Genomic DNA, 24,605 nt, shown 5'->3' with positions numbered 1-24,605 from the left:
TTTCGTGATGTTGGTTTAGGAACATTGCCTTTGACCACCATGCTATTCTTTTGAGGCTGCATGAGGCACGCCTGAGACACAAAAGTGGTCAGGCAAGGTGAGGGATATCGGTTAGCTGGCTGAGCCGGTCGAGGGCGGCAGAGGAGGTCTGGGGCTTACCTGGATCAGGAGCCACTCCAGTACAATCAGCATGTGGTACAGACTTTGGACGTTTTGTAAATGGCACCATCACATGGCGACTTTTGCATGCGTGATCTGTGCAGAAAAATGTTCACTGTGCAGTAAAGGACCATTGAAGTTGCTCCTTGAATGCCACTTCCTTGAGAAAGGGGGCGTTGCGGAAGTCTCATCCTCGGGGCGACACTGCTGGCAGTGCGGCACTCGCTCAGCACCCGGTCCACTGTCTATCTGGATGTTCAGTTCCATGCAAGGCAGAAGACAACCTGATGCTTCGATTCGAAGAATATCTTTATTTGAAATGGTATCGACTGACATGCACCGTTACGCACTCCAGTAATTAAAATAAAGAGGCAACCCTCACCTTCAGTATGCAGCCTCCGCTCACGTTGAGAGGATGGCGAGATGCATTGACAATGTTCTTGACGGTTGACAAACAAATAAATTACTTACAGCAAAACTGATGTGGATTTTTAACTTCATTGCCACCTCTTCCGCATTGAAAAAGACGATGAGATGATGAAATTAACATGGTGATTTGGGGGGCCATACAATTTGCACATTTAATCTTTAATGTTTAAACCCACCAGGGTTCCTCTTTAATAGCGAATGGAAACACAGACGAATGAAATGAAAAAAAAATAATAGAACATTGTCCTTGATTTTGTTTTTTAATTCCAAGTTATTTAGTCTCTACATAATATATCCAGTTGACACCTCTGCTGTCATTTTTCACCGTGTTGGGATTAGACGAGGGCGGGTTACACGAGAATGAAATTTTATTACAGAGAAATTAAACATAACCCAGTCAACGTCAACGCGAGTCGTACGATAATTCTCAATTATTTTTCTTTCTTAAAAAATAAAACATCACAATATACCATAAGCCTCTGCTTGTGTCGTTCACTCACAGATCGTACGAAAACTGTTTTAGATACACAACTTGCATTTCGGATTGTCCGTAGCCTTGACTAATTCACGTTAACAGAAATGAAAAAAGGAACGGGTCACACAATGTGGCATTATTAAAATTAGATTTGAAAAAAATAAAGTAGTACTGGTGTTACATACTGCATCCAAGTGGCAGAGGGGGTCGTTGGACCCTCTGTGGGGAAAGGTAATAACGACAGCCAACACTGAGAAGCAGCAACATTATCTGTGTTAAAGGTCGCTTCTGCACACACTGGAGATTCCGGCCGATTGTTATTATCAAACTAGTACAGGGGAGGGGAAAAAAACAATGAAACATCCAGATGGGTGGGCGCACGTGTCGCATGTGTCCAGAAGATGTCCCCATTGCCATGGGAATCCTGCACGATTTTTTTTTACAGAGAAACTTCGGATGGATTTAAGACTTCTTAAAACCTTCAAAAGTCGAAAGGGATACCATTGGGGTGGAGATGGTGCAGTTAAACTCTTGCACGCACGTCGAGGCGTGTCGCACGAAGCAGAAGTCGGCATATTTAGTCGCACCGGTGGTTTCCAGGACTGGTGCACACAATTGCGTCGGAGTGCGCTCCACTGCGCTTGGAATCTCGCCCCACGGATGGCCCCAAGTGTTTGTCCGTGACCGTTTCTCAAATCCATTTGCAGTAAATCTCCTGAGCAATGCCGCCAAATGGTACTTTTTTTTTTCTCTCTGCCTTTCTCCTCTCTAGGGGGAGGGAGGGAGGGGTGGGGAGGAGGGGTGTGTGGCTCTCGTTTCAAGAGAATGACAGTGCATTTGGGTGCAGAAGGGTTTGAAGTCGACTGTGCAGTCCAATCCTTGGATTTTTGCCATCCAATCGCTCTTTGCTTTAGGAGAAAGTGATCGTGGAAAAGTCATCATCACCAAGACTATAGCAAAGCATCCTTCACTAAGCCACAAAATAGAAGCAGGACGCCCAGTCCATCGCTTGCCGCTACGATCGTCGTCCCTGTGAAATAAGTTAAAATATTCGCTCATCCTGGAAGATTGTGTTTCCCGATACTGCTTAGAAACGGGTTTTTTTTTCTATGACATGCATTTCAAATTAACGTTGACATTATCTGAAATAGCCCATCACTTGCATCGCCACGCGTTCCAAATAATAGCACAGCACGCAGTCTAACACCTCTTACAGCGAGAAAGCAGCAACATATATGGACCAGGATTCTCAGAGGCATCTTCAATTTAGTGAAATAAGAGAGCAAAAAAAAGAACGGTGTGGTGGGATCAATAACCGGATTATTTGTATTAAAAGACAACCATCTGCCTATCTGCCCCCCCCCCTCCCCCCCCCCCCCCCCTTCGCCTGTGTCTACTTATCGCCTACCACGTTTTGCCCTGCCTCTCTCCCTTAGCTTTCTCCCCCCACCACTCTCCCACTCCCACAATCAGTCTTACGAGCCCCGACCCGAAATGACACCTATCCACGCCCTCAATAGATGCTGACCAACCCGCGGAGTTACTACAACATTTTGTGTTATTTTCTTTCTTTTTTTAATATCAACCCACGTTATACCTTGCCCTAGGGCGACCGCCCTATTTATCAGGGTTTTGATTAGTCACAGCTATGCACCCAATACTTTCCACGCACCGGATTTACTCTAATGACATTACACATAACTGCAGTGGGATCTAAACATTCTGGCTGATCTGTATTATGTGTACACTAGTCGCTCTAATCTATTCCACAAAGACTGGAGGTGGTGCATCCCTGCACGAAATATGAGGTCCACATACACAAAACGGTTAAGGAATAGCGCGGAAGGAATAGCGTTTTGCATCGGAGAATATGGGATGCTACCTACAATGTTCACCTACTTTATTCCGCAGCGACCCATTGTTGAAAAATTGCCCCCTCCCCCCTATCACTGCAGAACGCATGACCCAGTCCAAGTGCCAGCTGGGCTGGGTGGTTCTTTATTCTGTTTACAATATACTTTCAATAATCCCAACATAACGGCATCCACTGACAAATAGATTTCATTAGTGAAACATGGAAGGTCTCCGTATTACCCTGCACACGCTTGACTCCTCTGGCCACTGATGGCATTGCAGTTGACTGTCAGCAGAATTATTGATATGCAAGTATATTTAAAGGATTATATGCATATTGCATATCCATTATGAATAAACCATGACACAGAATGAGGGGGTCTTTCAGCCCATCAATTCCACGCGGTCTGTTTGAAGAACATTCCATCCAGTCTCATTCGCCTTGCTCTCTTTCTCCATTCCCACCCGAAAGCCCTATTTCCCTGACACCTCTGCAGGCAGCAAATTCTAAACCATACCGATTCTCGGCAAAACAAAATTCAATCGAATACTCCACCCACCACCCTTCCATGACTTAAACCTCTGTACCGCTGTTCCTCAAATCACCCATTAATGGAATCAGCTTCTCCTCGTCTAAATCTATGATGAGGTTCTAAACTCTTTTAAATCTATTCCCAACCCTTTCTCTCAGGAGCATAATCTCGACTTCTCCTGTCTAGCTTTCCACCGGAATCCCCTCGCCGTTCCAGTAAATATTTTCTGTGCCTTTCGTGGGTTTCACGTCGGTAATATCACTGTGTGTATATGTTAACCATCACATAACTAAACACAGAAAATAGGTGCAGGAGGAGGCCATTCGGCCCTTCGAGCCAGCACCGCCATTCATTGTGATCATTTTGTTATCATATGTTCCGGGAATGGATTGTATGTATGTACAATATTATCTGACCCCATGCAAACCAGCCCTGTTCACTGTACCCCGGTACAAAGATAAACTCGAGCCTCAACCCAAGTTATAATGATATGCTGGTAAACATATATTTCCCTCCTATTACTTTAATGGCAGTAAACAAAACGTGTGCAATGATGGGTCATTCGAAACAAGGGCTCCCTGATTATATTGCCAAGCACAAATTTAACTGAAGCATTGGCAAACAATGGTTCACATCTAGAGAGATATTTGGTAATTACACTGAACAATGGACAGTACAGGAAAAGGCCCTTCGGCCCCCCCATCGTGCTGGACACGATACCAGGGTAAACTAAGCTCACCTGTTCGCACCTGTTCATACCCCCCTATTCTCTGCATCCCAGCAGTCTAACAGTCTCTTAAATGTTCATATTTTATCGGCCACCACCACCATTTCTGGCAGCAAGTTCTGTGCATGCACCACTCTCTGTGTAAAAATACATGCCCCCACATCTCCTTTAACCCCGCCTCTCTCTCCTTAAAGCTATGCCATCTATCTAATATTTCCATCCTGGAAAATGATTCAGACCGTCTACCCTAACCATGCCTCTCATAATTTTGATATATTTCTATTTGGTATCTCCTCAGCCTCGACGCTCCAAAGCAAACAAACCATGCTCGTTAAACCACTCTTTATAGCTAATACCCTCTAATCCAGGAAGCATTGCAGTAATCCTCCTCCGCACCCTCTCCAAAGCCATCATATCCTTCTGGTAATGGATGACCACAATTGCTGACAATACTCCAAATGCAGGCTAACCAGAGTACAACAAAGCTGAATGATTCCGTTGCACTTTGCTGCCCTCAGTGATCTGTCAAAGGGCTCCATATGAATTAAGATTGTTGCCGCAGATACACGACTCAACTGGATCATTTGGATATAGGCATGTGTGTAGTCATAGAATCACACCGCGTAGAAACAAGCCCATCGGCCCAACGCCCAGGTCGAGCCATATGTCCCATCTATACTAGTCCCACCTGCTTGCATTTGGCCCATATCCCTCTAAAAATGTAATGTCCATGTACCAATCGAAATATTTCTTAAACATTGTTATTGGACCCACCTAAACTACCTCCTGTATACTCCCACCACCCTTTGTGTAAAACAGTTACCCCGCAGGATCCCATTAAATCGTTGTGACCCCCCCCCCCCCCCCCTCACCCCAAGGTTATGTCCTCTGGTTGTTGATTCCGCTACCCTGGATAAGAGTCTACCCAATGCATTCCTCTCATGTGCAAGCAATATAATTTATTTACATAAGCGTGGATAGAAGGCAGTGAAGTGTGCTAGTGCTACCCGATGGCTCCACTACTGCTGAAGGCTGTGCCTTGCTGCCTGCCTACCTGATGTGGTTGTGGCGCTCTGCCTGAGGATTGTGGCTGCCGGCCTGGGGGTGGTTTCAGCCTGCCCCTCGCTCGTTCCTCTGCTGCCCGAGGAGCGTCGGCCCGGGCGCTCGCTGGGAAGTCCCGCGGCCGCTGAGGGGCTTCTCAAGCCCTTGCCGTCATGCAGGGACAGCGGCGGAGGTTCAAGCGCTTGCAAAGCCCGGGCGTAACTGGTGTTGACGTAGAGACGCCCCCGAGCCTTGTACTCGTGTATCTCTCCGTTGTTGGCGTCGGTCACCCGGCACTCGTACAGCCCTTCGTCGTCCTTCCGTACTTTGGAGATCTGCAGTTTGTGGGAGATGTCACTGCCCATCACTTTCACTGTCTACAAAAGAGGGGACAGGAAATGCACACCAGATAAGTAGATAGGCCTGAAGAAGGGTCTTGACCCGAAACGCCACCCATTCTTTCTCTCCAGAGGTGCTGCCTGTCCCGCTGAGTTATAAACTCCTGCATTTTGTGCCTACCAGATAAATAGACAATTAATACCATCACCGTCCAAGCCACAACTTGCATCGACACTGCCACCCGGCTTCAGTTCCCCTGCAGACCAAGGGGCATCATGAAGATGTGAGATGTCTTCAAAATGCAAGCCTCTCCTGAGAATGGCACCTGCTACCCTCTCCACACCCCAAACATCCCCTCCCCCAAAAAGATGTTGAGTTGTGGAGAAGCCCATCACAAATGATCTAGGCTTTGCCAATGCACCCAGAATGGAAGAGCAAATCACCCCATCCTGCAATCATCCAACGTGTAAACGGCACGAGTTGATCGGCTGCATGTTATCCAAGAGATGGAAGTGTAGAGATGGGTTGAGAGCCATCGAGGCTGCTGCCAGAGCAACGATGGCAACATTGGCACTGGAGATTGTTAATGGCCAATGTGCAGGGTTCAAATACGTGAGCTACTTGCATCAGTCTTGCTGCCAGATGACATGGGTTAGATCAGCGCTAGAGTCAGTACTCCATCCGGGCAGCAATGGACAGTCATAGAGCGTCGCAGCGGGCGCTTCGGCCCAACTTGCCCACGAAAACCAACATGTCCCTTTGCTTAATGTGTTTTAAATTAGTAGCAACCTGAGTTTGGGGTTCCTTCTGCGAATGGATATCCTTGGATTCAGAGGGAAGGACTCAAGGACACTGCACCGCCGGCCAGATGTGCCATAACAATGGGATTTTAACATCTCTCCATTTATGCTTTATTACACAACGCGACAATGATTTTTTCCATCTGTGACTGAGACTGTAATCTGAAGACAACATTAATTGTTCTAATTGCTCGGGGATTAATGGAATTTAATGTAACGCCACTTACTAAATGTAATCGTATTCATTAAAAAAAAAACAGATTTCCCTGACTTTGCCGCTGGAGAACGAATCACTCACAAAACAGCCACGGACTGCGTCACTGGTGTAATTAGTTTTGCAGACTGGAAGTAAATCTTCCCTGTATCGATCCATGTTTTCCCTGGAAGGCATCGTTTTGTATCCTGGCTGCTTGATCTAAACACGTCTGAGAAACTGACCACGTCTTGTCCCACCATTAGCGCACGGAACTGACTGCACCCTCGGAAACTGATTGTGTCTAAACTGTGATCACACCCAATGCTCACTGCCACGCCTTCCCGAGATTTGCACGCCTATTTCACTGGAACAAGACCCTCCCCGCCCTCCCCTTCCTCGGTTGTTTTGTTTTTTACTCACGCTTATTTTTGTCTCATCGTTGATCATTTCACTTTGTGGCAAATTGTCCAACTGTAAAAAAGACAAAACGGTTGGAACGCGAAATGAGATACAGACATCGCCCAGATCATGTTATAAATGTCTATCGAGGATAGATTTTTAATGGACCTGTTTTTACTTGAGGCACTGCGCCACATACAGCCTTTGAATGAAATGCTATTCTGTTTTAATACTACCTTCGTTTGTTTCATCTGAGCACAATGATATAACTCACATGCACTCGGGGGCAGTATACACCGTACAGTTCCGTATACGGCGGCTGACATACTCGGACGAAATGCACAGGTCGTTTCTATGTATAATTATTTAGAGCTATTTCCCGGTGGACCACCGGGGCTGTAAACATCGAACTTTTCGCAAATATTGCGCCTGCTTCACGATCTACGAGCTACGAGTTGCGAGCGGAGTACGCAGTCACCGCAGCCTTTTGCTAAGAGTTTGAGCGATAGATACACTGGACTTGCAACGTGTGCCCTGAGCCCTTAAATCGGCTGCAATTCAGACGAATCATGGGCTGGATTATCCTCGATTACTGGCAAGTGCCCTCGCCCAGAGTTTCCCGCAGTTCCCTTTATCTCTCTGGTTTACCTCGCCTTTCCCTGGCGCGCTTCCCACCCCTGTGCTATCGCAGTGCCCCTTTCATTAAACCCGCCGAGATTTTCTTGTTCCAGCGACAGATGCACCGATCTGTACCATCCAGATTAGGTTGGTGAATCTGATCAGAATTCCCATTTGGAAAGAAGTGCCCAATTAAGAACACGGGTCCCACTTTATTCCCAATGAATGAGAGTATCCTAGAACATTGTGGTCGTAAGAAACAGGATAACGCGCGCATACCCTGTAAATGTCTAGTCTAAGTACCATTCTTTGTCACATTCATCATTGAAAGACTCGCATGGAAAAACATCAAGCAACCAGCGAGTCGTGATCTACACCCAACCATGTTTTTTGCATGATCTTTGCCTAGCCCTGTTGAGCCCGTGTTACCACAGAGTATTTGATCTGCACCGAACGGTGGCGGCAAGGAGACGCCGCTGAGTATATAAATGCGCTCTAAATACGGCTAACTCCGCGGAATCGCTGCGCAAGATTAAAATAAATAGGTCAGTTTCGCGAAGCGATGGGCGAGTAACACACTGAAATAGTACAGATTGGAGAACAAAGCAAAAACGTGCAGATAAGCAGGACGGGCGGTGTACCCTCACACAGTACCCTCATAGTGAAGTACGTGAGGATCATTGGAAAGGGTGTGAGCAAATATGATGTTGCGTGAGAATGCGGGAGGGTTGGATGAGGGTCTGTGAGATACCGTGAGAGTAGATACTCCACACTGCATCACTCTATGACTACGACTCTCTGTGAAGGCGAGCGAGGGAGAGTGTGAGGGTATTGTGTTAGAGAGAGTGTGTGTGTGTGTGTGTGTGTGTGTGTGTGTGTGTGTGTGGGGGGGGGGTTTCGACGGGCGTGTAAAGAGGAGGGAGTGTGAGTGTGAGTGTGAAGCGTGGGTGTGTGAGTGTAAGGACATATGAGCAAGTGTGTGGGGGAGAGGGTGTGTGAGAATGTATGTGAGAGTGTGTGAAGGATACGAGTGTGAGGGAGAGTGTGCAAGTGAGAACATGTGGCTGTGTCAGGGAGAGTGAGTGTGAGGATGGGTGAGGGAGTATGTGAGAGGGTACAAGGGCTTGTGGGGGAGAGTGAGTGCGATGATGTGTGATGTGTGGGTGTGTGCTGGAGTGTAAGTGTGAGGAGTTATGAGGAAGTGTGTGAGTGAGGGAGGGAGTGTAAGGTGTGGAGTCACAGAGTCATAGAGTGATACAGTGTTTTTAACAGGCCATTCGGCCCAACATGCCCACACTGGCCATCAATGACCCACCTATATTAGTCCCACTTGCCTGCAATATCCATATCCTTCCAAACCTGTCCTATCCATGTACCTGATTAACTGTTTCTTAAATGATGAGATAGTCTCAGCCTCAACTCCCCCCTCTGGCAGCCTGTTCTATATAGGTGTGAGGGACTTTAGTTCTGTGAGGTTGTGTACAGCTGTGTGGGACAATGACAATGTGTGACAATGTGTGGGACATTGTGTCAGGGTGTAAGAGTGAGCAATGGAATGTGAAAGAGAGTGAGTGTGTGTAGGGGTGTGTGAGTGTGCACAGAGGAGTGATGCTCTCCACAACTATGAGAGAGTTTGAATGTGTTTGAAAAGAGGATGGGTAAAGGGTAACTGAGGGTGGAAGTGTGCAAGGCCATATGCGAGAGTGCGCACGTGTAGATAGCAGAGTGAGGGCATGTGATGACTGGCGACAGATGGCACAATGGGCTAAGAGTTCGGCTGGCGACCGGAAGGTAGCCGGTTCAAATCCCGCTTGGAGTGCATACTGTCGTTGTGTCCTTGGGCAAGACACTTCACCCACCTTTGCCTGTGTGTAATGGAATGTAATTACGGCGGCAGGCGCGGGCACACCGCGACGCCCTGTGTCTCCCTTTCAAGGGAGATGCTAAAAATGCATTTCGTTGTCTCTGTACTGTACACTGACAATGACAATTAATTGAATCATTTCATTTTCACATGTGAGGGTGGGTGAGAGAGTGAGGATTCATGGGAGAGTGTGAATGAGTGTGAGTGCATGTTTCAGGAAGTGTGTAGAAATACTGAGAAAGGTGAGGATTCTGAGTGAGAGTGTGTATGGATATATGAGAGTGAATGAGTGAGAACATGATTGTATAAGGTGTGTCTGAGGGGGTTTGATTAGGATACATGTGTGAAGGGGTATGTGAGTGTGTATGGGAGATTGCAATGGAGCCTCAATGCGAAATGCTGTGATGATGCATGACAGTGCACACTTGTGTGTGTGGGGGTCAGTGTGTACATGGGAGTGTCAGTAAGTGTGAGTGTGAGTGAGTCAAGGGACTGTTAGTGAGTATGGGTGTGAGCGAGTGATTATGACGGTGTGCAAGTGTATGAGGGGGTATTGGTGAGTACAAGGGAATGTAAATGTGCATGAGACTTTACTTAGACGTAGTTCCTCCCACACTGTTGAGTGCATTGGGCAGCAGGATTTCACCATTCCGTTCAGTCATGTGTGGCGCCTTCCACCACCGACAGGGGGCGAGCTGCATCTGTCATGCCAGTTTCCAGTATAGTTTATGCTTGCTGTTGCCGGAACGGGTTATGGGTTTACGGGGTTGGGGTGCTAGAATGTATGAGGGAATTACATTAACTGAGGGTGTGTGGGTGTATGGGGGAGTGCTAGTGAGAATGTGGGAATGCTAGTGAATATAAGGGAGTGTGTACATGAGGGGGCAACTTTGCAGGAGTGTGAGTGTATATGAGGGAATGTGACTGAATATGGGGATGTGACAGTGATTATGGTGAATGTCAGTTGATGTGAGCGTGCGGATATGAGAAAATGTAAGGATGTGGTATTTGAATGTGAATATATGTGGCGTATATGTACCTCTGTGTGAGTGAATGGATGAGAGCACAAATTGGTGAGATATGTGAGCTTGTATTAGAGCAGTATTAGTGAGCGGTGTATTATGAAGTGTGTGAGCCTGTGTGAATATGCATAATCCTGTGAATATGTGTGAGATCTAGTGTGGAGGGGTGGAAGGTAAGTGTGTGAAGAAGTATGAATGTTTAGAATGCAATGCTCAAGCGGTTTTGAGGATGTGTGTGTGTGTGTGTATATGTATATGTGCAAGGCCATGGCAGTGTGGGGGTGTTGTGTGATGGTGTGTGCTGCAGTGTGAGCTACATGCGTAAGAATAACTGAAGCTGTGTGAGGAAATGTGTTTGTGGGTGTTACAAAGGATGGTGTGGGGGTGAGTGTGGGAGGGATACTGTAAAGCGTTTAATTGAGAGGATATTGGGAGTATTTGAGAGTGTTTGATGACACATCTAGATGTATCAGGGCCAGTGATGGTACGTGTTTGTGGGTGAGGCGATTGTAAGGGTGCCTTTGTAAGAAAATGTGCCGTTGTGAATAAAGTTTGACATATAAATGTGGACGAGACAGGATATAGGAGTGAGAGTATACCCGATGATGTGAGTGATTGTTGTGATAGGGTGTTCACGTGTAATTGTGAGCCGGAGTTAATGTGTGTGTGTGTGTGTGTGTGTGTGTGTGTGTGTGTGTGGGGGGGGGGGGGGTGGGGGCGTGGGGGTGGGGTGGGTGTGTGGACGGTGTGTTTGTGTGTGTGGTGTGAGAGGGGGGGGAGAGAGAGAGAGAGAGAGAGAGAGAGGGAGAGAGAGAGAGAGAGAGGGAGAGAGAGGGAGAGGGAGAGAGGGAGAGAGAGAGGTGCGCGAGTTTGTATGTGTGAATATGGGAAAGCAACCACCAGGGTATTTGCGAATCAAAGTACGTGAGAGTGTGTCAGGGAAACGATTACGTGTGAGGATGTGCGCTAGTTTGGGAGAATAAGTAAATAAAGTGGTCGTGCACTAATTGGGAGTATGTAAAGAAGCATTTGCGTGAATGTGCTAAAGAACTATGTATGTGGGCGAAGATGCGGGTGACAGTGTGTGTGTGTGTGTGTGTGTGTGTGTGTGTGTGTGTGTGTGTGTGTGTGTGTGAAAGCAGGGATTATGGCAACGGGTGGAATCGATCGCTCTGTGAATCCTTTGAGCTGTCGGTACCTGGATTTTGCTATCTTCTGGGCTGTATTCATCTTGCAAAGGAGTTCGGATGAACCACCATTGGATCTCCAGATAGTAGGACGGGGAGCCGCTGCCTCTGAAAGCACAGGCCATTTCCACGTTGTCTCCTTCTCTCGCGGTTACACTTCCCGGGAATTCAGTGAATTGCGCTGAAATCAACAAGCGTTCAGATGTTCACCCGAATGCGGGCTGAATCGCGCCTCTTCGCTCCAAACATTTACTGGAAACACTTATCAACATAGAAAGCTCCCTGATTCTATTCTCTCTCCCACACGGAACGCTCTGGTGCGCAACAGCTGGACTCGCGGTTGTTTTTTTTTTAAGACCCTGTGTTGATCCAGTTATTAAACCCAGTCCGCATTCTGCATCCGATTCCACGGTGCATGCATTATTAATAATAAAGATTCATAAGAATGCATTAAAAAATGCACGGCTCTCAATGCATATCAATGCGATTCGGCACCTTAAGATAATGCATCCTTCTTACACGGGAACTTGTAACCGACGGGAAATTATTTATTTGCTCTCTCGATCTTTTCTCGAGTGGCTCGTTATTTTATTCCCTAGATCTTTTTTTTTACTTTCTATTTAACCCTCGTTCACTGTCCCCGTTACTCTGGCTGTTTCGTCCTCTACACTCCAGCATCCAAACTCTTCCTTCTCCACCCGATCCGTTTCTCCCTTCTCCAGTTTCACATTTAACCCCTCTCCCGCTCTGCCTCCGACCCTTCCCTTTCCCCCCGCAGTCCGCCGTCGTTTTAAACACTCAAAAACCAGACGCACCCTAACAACGCCTTATTCATTTTGCAGCAATATTATATTATGCAAAAACGCTGATTGTCGTTTAACCTCAAGCTTCTGGGGCAGACAGGAGCGAGCGAGACAGGAGCTTAATGATGGTTCACGTATCTGCTGCCAGACCGTTACCAAACAGACTATTCGCTCTATCTCAATCTCAATAACTACCCAGCCGTCTCCATCCTCTACCTCGCAGTACCCTCCGTCCCCTAACCCCTCAAGGCATTTAGGCATTTTTCTGATCTATCTGAAATCCACACTTTAACCAAGTATATTTCAATCGCCAATAGTCCTTCCCGTGCTACTTTCCGTTCGCGCCTCTCTAGTTTTAATTCCAATCGCTGGAGCACTGAAATTTCATTTTGCAGTCGCAGACTTACCTTGGGAAGAGATCCCCAATTGAGCGCAGATGACAAAAAGGCAACCCAGAGAAAGAGAATAGGTCCCCATCATCCCAAACATACATCAGCAGCGAAGAATCTTGCAGTCCTGGCGATTTACACGGGCGAACCAGTATTTCTTCTCGGCAGCCACTGCGATAGTTGGTGCATTCCGCTTTTGGTCTGTCTGACTCCGTGTGTGTGTGAGTGAGTGAGTGAGTGTGTGTGCGTGTGTGCGTGTGCGCGCGTTTATGAGCGATCAGTGTTTCAGGAGGTGAGCAATATTGCGGCTGGTTAACCCAAAGCCCAGCTCCAGAGTGAGAGACGCTGGTGGAGGATAATGCCAGAGCTGCTGCTTGTTGTCGGATACCTGTCTCCAGTGCGTCAGTCACTTCTCCCCACTGCGTCTTCACCCTCATCACATTCTGTAAGCAGCCCCAGGAAATATCCGCCCATCAGACCAATCAACCTTGCACACTGACTGCAACTTGCAGGCGCTAGCGGACCCCGCTCCGAATGGTTAGAACCGTGCAGTCTGCGTTATACTCAACAACATTCACCCACTTTGGAGCACAAGGCGGACTGAACGGGAGCCATAATTTGCATCACGACACACGTGCTATTAACAAATGGTCGCAATCCAATTCAGGCGCACAGTGCATAACTGCTTTGCTTTCGAAGTACTTTCCCCTCGCTGCATTGCAACTAATGCAGCTTTTGCCGCTGGATATCGCCGCAAGAGCGTACGGTTTTGCACTGGGGCTGGCCGGGGGTTGAATGCGGTCCATGCCTCGTGTGTTTTTGCACTACAACTTCTAAAGCATCTGCCCTAAATAACTCCGCGCCTAGCGGGCTCGTGATTAACAATTTCATTTTTCATCCACTTCCATTTTGTGAAGTTAAGGCTTCATTTACCACCCGCTGTGGGCGAGAGTGAAATGAACTGAATAAATGGGCAGTGGCCAGTGAATACAGTGGCTTTCTAATCCATCGATTATCACTCATAAGAGCCCTTGTTCATTATGTCGCTATAATTTGACAGGAATATTAAATAATCTAGCACGTAGATACTATCTGCTTTGGCTCGAGTTCTGTGTTCTGCACACCCAGATAGCCGGAGATATATTGAAGAAAATACCACAGAAGGAAGCGGAGAGCCACATATAAACGAGGAACACACCCTAATAGCTACAGCAACAACAGGATCAACCTCACGTAATCTGACATTTTCTGCTCTGAGATGGTCTACATTTCTTGTGCCAGACAGACCTCTGTTCATCAAATATCACAATCGCATACATTAAATACGGTTAGAAAAGGGAGATGGTATTTTATAGTCATGTTTTTTTTTTAAAGTTAACGTTATAATTTGTCGCCAGGAAGCAGCATCTAGGCGTACTCCAGAAAGTCACTTTTGGAGTATTGAGAACCAACAGCAACAGATTGCTTTTGTAAATTGTGTAACCTGAGGCATCCTTTGGTAGATAGAAGAGTCTGAAGATGGGCTCCGACCCGAAACATCACCCATCCTTTTTACCCAGAGATGTACATAGATACATAGACAATAGGTGCGGGGATAGGCCATTCAGCCCTTCGAGCCAGCACTGCCATTCAATGTGATTATGGCTGATCATCCACAATCAGTATCCCGTTCCGGCCTTCTCCCCATATCCCCTGACTCCGCTATTTTTAAGAGCCCTATCTAGCTCTCTCTTGAAAGCATCCAGAGAACCTGCCTCCACCGCCCTCTGAGGCAGACTCGCCGCTCAGCACTCTCCACAGACTCACCACTCTCTGTGAGAAAAAGTGTTTCCTCGTCTTCGTTCTAAATGGCTTTCTCCTTATTCTTAAACTGTGGCACCTGGTTCTGGACTCCCCCAACATCGGGAACATGTTTCCTGCCTCTAGCGTGTGCAAACCCTTAATAATCTTATATGATTCAATGAGATTCTCTCTCATCCTTCTAAACTCCAGAGTGTACAAGCCCAGCTGCTGCATTCTCTCAGCATATGACCTGCCCATATCATTCCCGTTATCAACAGATCAGCATATACCATCTAGTCTGACATTTAGCCTGACATTTAGTTTTCCAGGCCAAAGTGTCCATTCGCTCCACAGATGCTGCCTGACCCACTGAGTGACGCCAGCACTTTTATGTGTTGATTAGCAGGTTAGAGTTACTTCCAACACGTTTCAGCATTTTCTCTGTGCCATTCACGAAGTATCACGTTGCACAACCTGTGTATGGTTTACAGCACCACCTGTCACACACTGCGTTTAAGAAATTGCTATATATCTGTGGAATTCTTTGCAAAGATCTCATTGACTTGAAATGGCAACCCCGAATTGACAAAACCAAAAATGAACTCAATTGTGCTCGATCCCGAGGGACTGCACATGAAGAGAAGACTGTTGATTTTAACACTGCCAACTAACACACTCGGAACATTCAATTTATCACCATTTCCTTTGGTGAAAAGTCACCATTCTCTACGATGCCCATAGCATGTTAATTAATATTTTTTCAAGGTTTTAATTGATTCTGTTTGGCTATAGTCTGATATTAGTCACATTTTCATCAAATTTATAATGGATCCACCCCTCCCCCACCCTCCCTCAACCCCTCAACAAATTAAAAATAAGATAATCAGCAATGTTGTGATGTTTCCCTCTGGGGGAAAAAATAATTGGCAGGTGGAACACAATTCCTCTTCACCCTGCAACAGAGTAATTGACAGATCTGGAGACCCACTTGCCCATCATCTATCTATCTAATATATATTAAAAGTCTGCGGCTGCCTACGTCCATGCACCGTCCGTCCGCCGTCCGTCCAGTTGCCTTTCTGCCTTTTGATTCATTCCATCGTGTGATGTCACAATGTCCAATGCCCAAAGACATTCTTGCCATAGAGGGAGCACAGAGAAGGTTCACCAGACTGATTCCTGGGATGTCAGGACTCATATGAAGAAAGACTGGATAGACTCGGTTTGTACTCGCTAGAATTTAGAAGATTGAGGGGGGATCTTATAGAATCTTATGTTTCTATGTTTCCCTCTCCACACCCCTCTCCCTCTCCCACCCATCCCTCTCTCCCCCACACCCCTGCACTCTCTACCCCACCCCCTTCCCCTCCCCCTGCCCCCCTTCCCTACCCCTCTGTCCCTCTTCCACCACTCCCCTACCCCTCCCTCCCCAACTCTTCCAACTCTCCCCCCTTCCCCCTCACTCCATCCCCACCCTTTCCCAAGTCCCCCACCCCCTCTCCCCCTCCCTCCCTCCTCCCCCTCCCTCCCCATCCCCCTCCCCCACATCTCTCTCCCCATCCCCCTCTCTCACCCCCTACCCCGCTCTCCCTTTCCCTCCAAATCTGTCCCGTTTCCCCTCCTCCTCTCCCCTCCCTCCCCTCTTCCCCCTCCCCCCCACCTGTGTGTTTGGGGGGGGTGGTTAATGTGAGAGCGTGATTCCTCAGCCCCTCCCCCCCCCCCCCCCGCAAATGCCGTTTGGGGAAAACAAAAGATCTGTACTTGGTCTAGTATAATAACTAAAACTCTCATCTTGTTATTTTCCAGTGCGTTGTTTTTGCATTTGCACGAAAATGGTACAAGATACGATTTAGACCACCTTACTCTCCATTCTCCTGTGGCAAGTCTAGAAGAAGTTTATGTTTCTATGTTTCCCTCTTAACACCCCTCTCATCCCTCTCCCACCCATCCCTCTCTCCCCACAACCCCTTCACTCTCAGACCCACCCCCCTTCCCTCCCCCTCCACTGCCCCCCTTCCCCTACCCCTCTGTCCCCTCTTCCATCCTCCCCTACCCCTCCCTCCCCACTCTTCCACCTCTCCCCCCTTCCCCCTCCACTCTCCCTCCCCACTCTTTCCCCCTCTCCCCCCCCCCTTCCCCCTCCCTCCCTCCCTCCTCCCTCCCTCCCCATCCCCCCCCCCCCACATCTCTCTCCCCATCCCCCTCTCTCACCCCCTACCCCGCCTCCTTTCCCTCCCAAATCTGTCCCGTTTCCTCCTCCTCCTCTCCCCTCCCTCCCCTCTTCCCCCCCCCCCCCACCTGGTGTTTGGGGGGTGGTTAATGTGAGCGTGATTCCTCAGCCCCCCCCGCAAATGCCATTGGGGAAACAGACCCAAAGGGTCTGTACTTGGTCTAGTATATAACTAAAACTCTCATCTTGTTATTTTCCAGTGCGTTGTTTTTGCATTTGCACGAAAATGGTACAAGATACGATTTCTCACCACCTTACTCTCCATTCTCCTGTGCTGCAAGTGCAACAAGTTTTGTTCTGACCGGCCGTATATTTTACAAGTTATCAAGGTTTAAGAATCTTAAAAACCGAGCATGCGCAGATTGGTCTCGTCTCCTGTCAGTCACCGCCATGCAGAACGGTCTCCTCTCCTGTCAGTCACTGCAACTGCCGGGTCTGCGATGCCCCTTCCTGCACCATCGCTGCATCCCACTGTTTGGCCTCGTCCGCCGTCAGTCACCGGCGAGGAGAATAAAGCTGAAGGAGAGGAGTGAGCAGAGTGTGCATCACTAACTCTCCGCCAGCTGGAGAGCAGGTGGGGCTGCGTCGCTCAGGCTGGCTCTGAGGCCGACAGCTGCAAACTCGAGATCCTGGGGAGGTGAGGAGGGAGAGTGGGGGGATGAAGGTAGAGAAGGGGGTAGGGTGGGAGAGAGGAGAATGTGGCGGAAGGTGAGGAGGGAATGTGGGGGGGGGGATAGGGGGGGATAGGGGGTGTGAAGCGTGGGGAGGTGGGGGATAGATGTGGTTAGGGAGGGGAAAGGAGAGGGAGGGAGAGGTGAGAGGGATTGGGGACGGGAGGAGATGGGAAAGAAGAGGGAGGATGTAGAGGAGGGGAGGGAGTGCTGGGGGCTGAGGGGAAATAAGCTGTGCCTGCGCAGATAGGAGCTATGTGTGAGTGGGGGAATATTGCATTGCGGAAACAGGTGAGTGGTGGAATATTGCATTGGGGGAACAGGTGAGTGGTGGAATATTGCATTGGGGGAACGGGTGAGTGGTGGAATATTGCATTGGGGGAACGGGTGAGTGGTGGAATATTGCATTGGGGGAACGGGTGAGTGGTGGAATATTGCATTGGGGGAACGGGTGAGTGGTATTGCATTGGGGGAACGGGTGAGTGGTGGAATATTGCATTGGGGGAACGCGTGAGTGGTGGAATATTGCATTGGGGGAACGGGTGAGTGGTGGAATATTGCATTGGGGGAACGCAGTGGTGGATGGGTCTGCACTTAGTCTCGTATACACTCACCCATCACTGTCTTTCAGTTTCCTTCTCTCATTGCCACCCATCTCTTGGGTGTGTTTCCTTTCCACTAACATTGCCTCCACTGATGCCTCTTTTCAATTTCCACTCAATTTCCTTTGTACCTTCTTCTTTGGAACTGTGCGGTTCCCCAGGGCTTATTTCTCCTCACTGTCAAGGCTCTGTCTCAATATATCTCCCTTTCTCGTCTGCCACCTAGTTTCTCTGCCCCCGGTGCATTTATAATATCTTCACTCTACATCATTGTCTATTCAATTTCTTATTTTAACTCTTTTTCAGCTTCCGTTCCTCATTTTTGACCTCACATCCCAATCAGTAGCAGTCGCTATGTTAATGTATACTGATCAAAGAATGCCCACTTACTTTTTGATCTGTACACTGATATTCCTACCTAATTAACTGGGAGTGTGTTATGGGTATAAAATAACAGCACTCTCAGTTTTCATAGTGATTATTTGCCAGTAAGCCTTACAGAGATTAAGATTAGGACCTACTGTGTAACATGGAAATGCATGTTTTTTGATATAGATCAGTCTTGCTAACTAGATTTCCTATTAATGTGACTTCAATAACATCTCCACTGACAACGTCACAATGAAAAAAAAAACACATTTTCAACATTCCTTCTCCTGTGACATTTTCCAACATGCTGCTTCTGAATCATTACTATTTTGACTCACCAGCTTGCATTGTCTCCCTTTGCATATTGAATTGAAACAAAATCTCCTTGTCTGTGCCTTTGGTGCTTGGCCATAGCAGTTGAAATCAGAACATTGCCCCTCAAAGACCTGTCTTCTTCAATTCTGTTCTGAAACCTGAAGTTGCACTTTGCTGCATCTCGAGCTGTTTCCCCCCAAAAAGCAAAGCTGCACATTACCTTTCATTCCATTTTATTTGTCGTGGATGTCTTTTGTATTTTTTCCACCAAGTCAAAGTATTTGGTTTAGGAATTTATTTTCAAATTAAAATATTGTTATAAGTGCCAGATTCTCAACTATATTTATTTCTTTATTGAAATTGAATTGCACAAAGCACAAATAAATGTCGCACCGAACAATCTAACTTCTAGGTAATATGTTTCCCCCATCCTCCCAAAGCACTTAATCACAAATAAATTACTACCATTAACAAATGCCACATGATTTGCAAGGAGTAAGATCTCACAATTACAGTAGAAAACAACTCCTCTGACAGTGCAGTGAAATGGTAACCTAGATTTTACACTCATGCCCTCGAGTAAGGCAAGCACTCACAACCAAATGACTCAGAAACAAGGAGTTACTGCAGAGAAACCGGGTGGAAAATTTCAAGGTTATTTTCTGACATCTAAAGTAACATGATAATTTTGACGATGATATTTGTCATTGCAATGAGGTTAAACTATCGATATTATTTTGTTTTGTCATATTCACATTGAATAATCTTTTAAAAGTCAGAGGAATGCACATCATACTTTACAGGCCAACATTGCTTTAACTATAGACAATATTTTTTTCATGAAAGTAAAATTTTCTGCACAACTTTGAATTTTATATTTTTATCCTCACTTACTCCAATCAGTATATCATTGTCTAAATTATTCACTGTCAAACCACTCTGATTTTAAATGGCTCCTTAAAAGCTAACGCTGACAAAATTTCAGGTCACTTGTTTTTATTGCTTTTTATTGTTTTTTTATGTGGCTCATACTGATTTTTTTTCTTATATCTCTGGTAATTATTGGTGCTTTTTGTGCTTGTCTTCATCTTTCTTTTTTTTTAATCAAATGCCATACATTACACAGTTGATTTGGGACCTTGGTGTCTGCCTCTAATTAGCAATTGAATTAACAACTATACTCTTGTTTAGTTTAGTTTAGTTTATTTAGTTTAGTTTAGTTTAGTTTAGTTTAGTTTAGTTTATTGTCACATGTACCAACAATAGAGTCGAGTACTATCCAATCAGCGGAAGGACAATACATGACTACAATTGAGCCATTTACAGTGTATAGATACATGATTGGGGAATAATGTTTAGTGGAAGGCAAAGCCAGTAAAGTTCAATCAAGGGTAGTCTGTGGGTCACCAATGAAGTAGATAGTAGTTCAGGACTGCTCTCTAGGTGTGGTAGGATGATTCAGTTGCCTAATCACAGCTGGGAAGAAACTGTCCCTGAATCTCGAGGTGTGTGTTTTCACACTTCTATACCTTTTGCCCGATGGGAGAGGGGAGAAGAGGGAGTGGCCAGGGAGCAACATCATTAATTATGCTGTTGGCTTTTTCGAGGCAGCATGCGGTATAAATGGAGTCAATGGAAGGGAGGTTGGTTTGTGTGATGGTCTAGGCTGTGTCTACAATTCGCTGCAATTTGTTGCAGTCTTGGATGGAGCTGTTTCCAAACCGCTGTGATGCATGCTGATAACATTCTTTCTATGGCGCATCTGTAGAAGTTGGTGAGAGTTGTAGGGGACATGCCAAATTTCCTAAATGGCCTGTCCCACTGTGTGAGGTAATTCAGGAGTTAAACAAAAATTCAAACTCGCGGTAAGCACGGAGAATGCACGTAGCGGGTACGTCGGAGCTCGGGACGTCTCTTAGCGGCTCGTAACGCTAACGGCAGGTACTTGGGAAACGCGGTAAGCTCGTGAAGACTTGTGCAGATTTTTCAACATGTGGCTATTACCGTAATTCTCTGAGTTTGAATCAGCGGAAACTCAGGAGAACTCTTGAATTAGCTCGTACAGTGGGACAGCCCCTTAAGCCTTCTAAGGAAGCAGAGGCGTTGGCGTTCTTATTGAACGGAGATTGGTGATTTAATCACCGGACATGGCTACAGACTACAGACAATATCCCAATAACATGGCGAAAACCCAATTGCTTCTTAATTAAACCCGACATCCATCGGGTGGCGCCGTGAGCTGGCAGCTTCGCCAGCAGCTGTTCGTCCTTTCGACTGTTTTTAGTCACTTACCTTGGTGGAATGCAACTTTTCTCCTCGTGGCATTGCCGCCCTCACTCGCGACCTAACATCTTGGATTGGTGCGGCCTCTCCCGGAGTCGGGTCCAGAGCTTCAGCAGCGGGCGCAGCGTGGACTGTCCATCGCGGACTTTCCATCGCGTACTTTCCATCGAGGAGCCGGGTGATCCCTTGCCGGGGATAGCCAGAAGAAGTGCTCCAATCGCTGGCCCGCGGACTATAACATGCTGAAGCCGCGGTCTGCGGAGCCTCTAGTCGCGGGCACAGCGTGGACTTTCCATCACGGAGTCTCGGATCCCTAACCGGGGAACGCCGGAAAAGAGCTCCGACCGGCGGCCTGCGGCCTATAACATCGTGAAGCCGCGGTCTCCGATAGGAAACGGCCGATTCGGGACCTCCAAGCCGCGGAGTGTCCGTCCGTCCCAACGTCGGAGTTTCGAGAATCCCGACGAGAGGGCCTGTACATCAGGCCATCCATAGAGGCGACTGCGAAGGGTTCATGGCCCCGACCATGGATGAACAAAGGAGGTGGACTGACTGAACGTTATTGCCTTCCACCATATAACCATATAACCATATAACACGTTTTCTCCCCTAGACCCATATACCTGCGCTCAGACCATTACCCTCCATTCCTTTCCCGTCCATATAAATATCCAATTTATTTTTAAATGATAAAAACGAACCTGCCTCCACCACCTTCACTGGAAGCTCATTCCACACAGCCACCACTCTCTGAGTAAAGAAGTTCCCTCTCATGTTACCCCTAAACTTCTGTCCCTTAATTCTCAAGTCATGTCCCCTTGTTTGAATCTTCCCTATTCTCAGTGGGAAAAGCTTCACGTCAACTCTGTCTATTCCTCTCATCATTTTAAAGATCTCTATCAAGTCCCCCCTTAACCTTCTGCGCTCCAAAGAATAAAGCCCTAACTTGATCATCCTTTCTCTGTAACTTAGCTGCTGAAACCCAGGCAACATTCTAGTAAATCTCCTCTGTACTCTCTCCATTTTGTTGACATCCTTCCTATAATTAGGCGACCAAAATTGTACACCATACTCCAGAATTGGTCTCACCAATGCCTTGTACAATTTTAACATTACATGCCAACTTCACCACTGTGAAGAATGTTGATTCCACTATGGTGGATGTTCATGTTATATTCTATTGTGTATTGTGTTCTTTTTGATTGTGCGGCTGCATGGTAAATCAAATTCCACTGTACCTTAATTAGTGCATGTAGCAATAAATGTGAACTTGAACTTGAACTTAATGGTAAACCGCAGGTAACAGTCACAATAGTGGACAAGAAGAGAAATAAACGCTACTCAATTACCCGGGGACTGAAGCAGCATTTGGTTTGCACAATGTCACTCACTTATTATTGATAGAAACATAGAAAAATAGAAAATAGGTGCAGGAGTAGGCCATTCGGCCCTTCGAGCCTGCACTGCCATTCGATATGATCATGGCTGATCATCCAACTCAGTATCCCATCCCTGCCTTCTCTCCATACCCCTGATCCCTTTAGCCACAAGGGCCACATCTAACTCCCTCTTAAATATAGCCAATGAACTGGCCTCAACTACCTTCTGTGGCAGAGATTCACCACTCTCTGTGTGAAAAATGTTTTTCCTCATCTCGGTTCTAAAAGATTTCCCTCTTATCCTTAAACTGTGACCCCTTGTTCTGGACTTCCCCAACATCGGGAATAATCTTCCTGCATCTAGCCTATCCAATCCCTTAAGAATTTTGAAAGTTTCTATAAGATCCCCCCTCAATCTACTAAATTCTAGCGAGTACAAGCCGAATCTATCCAGTCTTTCTTCATATGGAAGTCCTGACATCCTAGGAATCAGTCTGGTGAACCTTCTCTGTACTCCCTCTATGGCAAGAAGGAGGAGGAAGGAGGAATTTATTTAGTAAGAGGATGGTGAATCTGTGGGGTTAATTATCATAGAAGGCCTTGAAGGCCAAGTCAATGTATATTTTTAAGGCAGAAATTGATAGATTATTGATTTGTACTGGTGCCAGGAGTTATGGGGGAAAGGCAGGAGAGTGGGGTTGAGAGGGAAAGATTGATCAGCCATGATTTAATGGCAGAGTAGATTTGATGGAGCAAATAGCCAAATTCCACTACTACCACTTACGAACATGAACTTATGCTCTCATAGGTACAACAAGTTGGCTTCAGGTCTGACCTCTTGTGCTGTCTTTAAAGTGTCCATTTGCCTCCATGGCTCCATTGCCTCAGTTGCTTTGGTCCCCCCATTATTAAGTTCATTGGCTACACTGCTACTGTAGGTGGGCATTGGGAGAATCAGGGGAAGTTAATGGGCATGTGTGAGGAAATAGGACACACGTTGCAGGTGGGAAAATGCGAATAATGTGATTTCACTGGCAGCAAAATCAAACTTGATAAGCCTAATGGCCTCCCTTTATGCTGCAAGGAAATATGTGTGCAACACAGGAAATTTTGCAGCCATTATCTACACAGCTAGTTCCTACGAACAGCAATGAAACAAAAGGCCGTGTCATTATTTTTGCATGAAAACAACTATAGCTGAAGAGATTGAAAAAGCTCTCCTGATTTTATTAAATAGAGCCATAGGATCTTTCAGATAAATCTTATATGTTCAAAGCCTCTTCCAACCTCTTCCATAGTACATATCCTTAATAGTGAAGCAGTAAACCCGATTAAATCCATGTATCCAGGAAGGTGGCTTGAAAACAGAAACCTGAGAAGTAATATCAATTGGGCCAAGATGAAACTAAAGGATTAAGAACACTCATTGTGTACAGTTATGCTTATTAACAGGCAATTCCTACATTATAAATCTAATCAGACTCCAATAATTTAACAGCAATTTCCATTCCACACTACGAACCACCAACTCCCTGTCAGTATCTTGTAACTCTATAAAGAGATGGTTAAAACTGTCATGTGCACTAATCATAATGTGTGTTAAGAAAAGTCAATGTTCATCCAACTTATTGTTGTTACCCTAAGGTAAGATGGTGTTGCTGAGAATGTATATAGAGGAACTCGTGTTGGCTCCATGGCGGTGTGTAGGGAGAGATACAATGCCCCTTCCATTACACACATTGTAATAAGCACGCTGGAAGTGTTACTCTTATCAATTGATGTGGATAGAGAACTGGCTGGCAGACAGGAAGCAAACAGTAGGAGTAAACGGGTCCTTTTCACAATGGCAGGCAGTGACTAGTGGGGTATCGCAAGGCTCAGTGCTGGGACCCCAGCTATTTACAATATATATTAATGATCTGGATGAGGGAATTGAATGCAACATCTCCAAGTTTGCAGATGACACGAAGCTGTGGGGCAGTGTTAGCTGTGAGGAGGATGCTAGGAGGCTGCAAGGTGACTTGGATAGGTTGGGTGAGTGGGCAAATGCATGGCAGATTCAGTATAATGTGGATAAATGTGAGGTTATCCACTTTGGTGGCAAAAACAGGAAAGTAGTCTATATTCAGAATGGTGCCG

At 46.5% G+C, this 24,605-nt stretch overlaps 1 protein-coding gene across 1 annotated transcript; it reads right to left on the bottom strand.

The window, feature by feature from the left end:
- Window positions 1–831: 831 nt before the first annotated feature.
- On the bottom strand, window positions 832–14,038 carry vstm2a (V-set and transmembrane domain containing 2A). Its single transcript, XM_055651550.1, has 5 exons — window positions 12,854–14,038; window positions 11,655–11,824; window positions 6,974–7,024; window positions 5,232–5,595; window positions 832–2,093 (listed from the first exon to the last, which is right to left on the bottom strand). The coding sequence occupies exons 1-5, from the start codon at window positions 12,933–12,935 to the stop codon at window positions 2,014–2,016; spliced, it is 747 nt and encodes a 248-aa protein (XP_055507525.1). The 5' UTR covers window positions 12,936–14,038; the 3' UTR covers window positions 832–2,013.
- Between the last annotated feature and the right edge of the window lie 10,567 nt (window positions 14,039–24,605).

The sequence above is a fragment of the Leucoraja erinacea genome, chromosome 2 (assembly GCF_028641065.1).
Source record: "Leucoraja erinacea ecotype New England chromosome 2, Leri_hhj_1, whole genome shotgun sequence".
In the NCBI taxonomy this organism is placed as follows: Eukaryota; Metazoa; Chordata; class Chondrichthyes; order Rajiformes; family Rajidae; genus Leucoraja; species Leucoraja erinaceus.
This window is presented reverse-complemented; position numbering and strand designations above follow the sequence as displayed.

What these genes read in the sequence shown, in the direction of transcription:
- vstm2a (XM_055651550.1), bottom strand. Translation starts at nt 12,935, where the DNA reads ATGTTTGGGATGATGGGGACCTATTCTCTTTCTCTGGGTTGCCTTTTT. An exon ending in ATTGGGGATCTCTTCCCAAG is followed by an intron (nt 11,825 to 12,853) that starts GTAAGTCTGCGA and finishes TGTTGATTTCAG; the next exon opens with CGCAATTCACTGAATTCCCG. An exon ending in ACGATGAGACAAAAATAAGC is followed by an intron (nt 5,596 to 6,973) that starts GTGAGTAAAAAA and finishes CCTCTTTTGTAG; the next exon opens with ACAGTGAAAGTGATGGGCAG.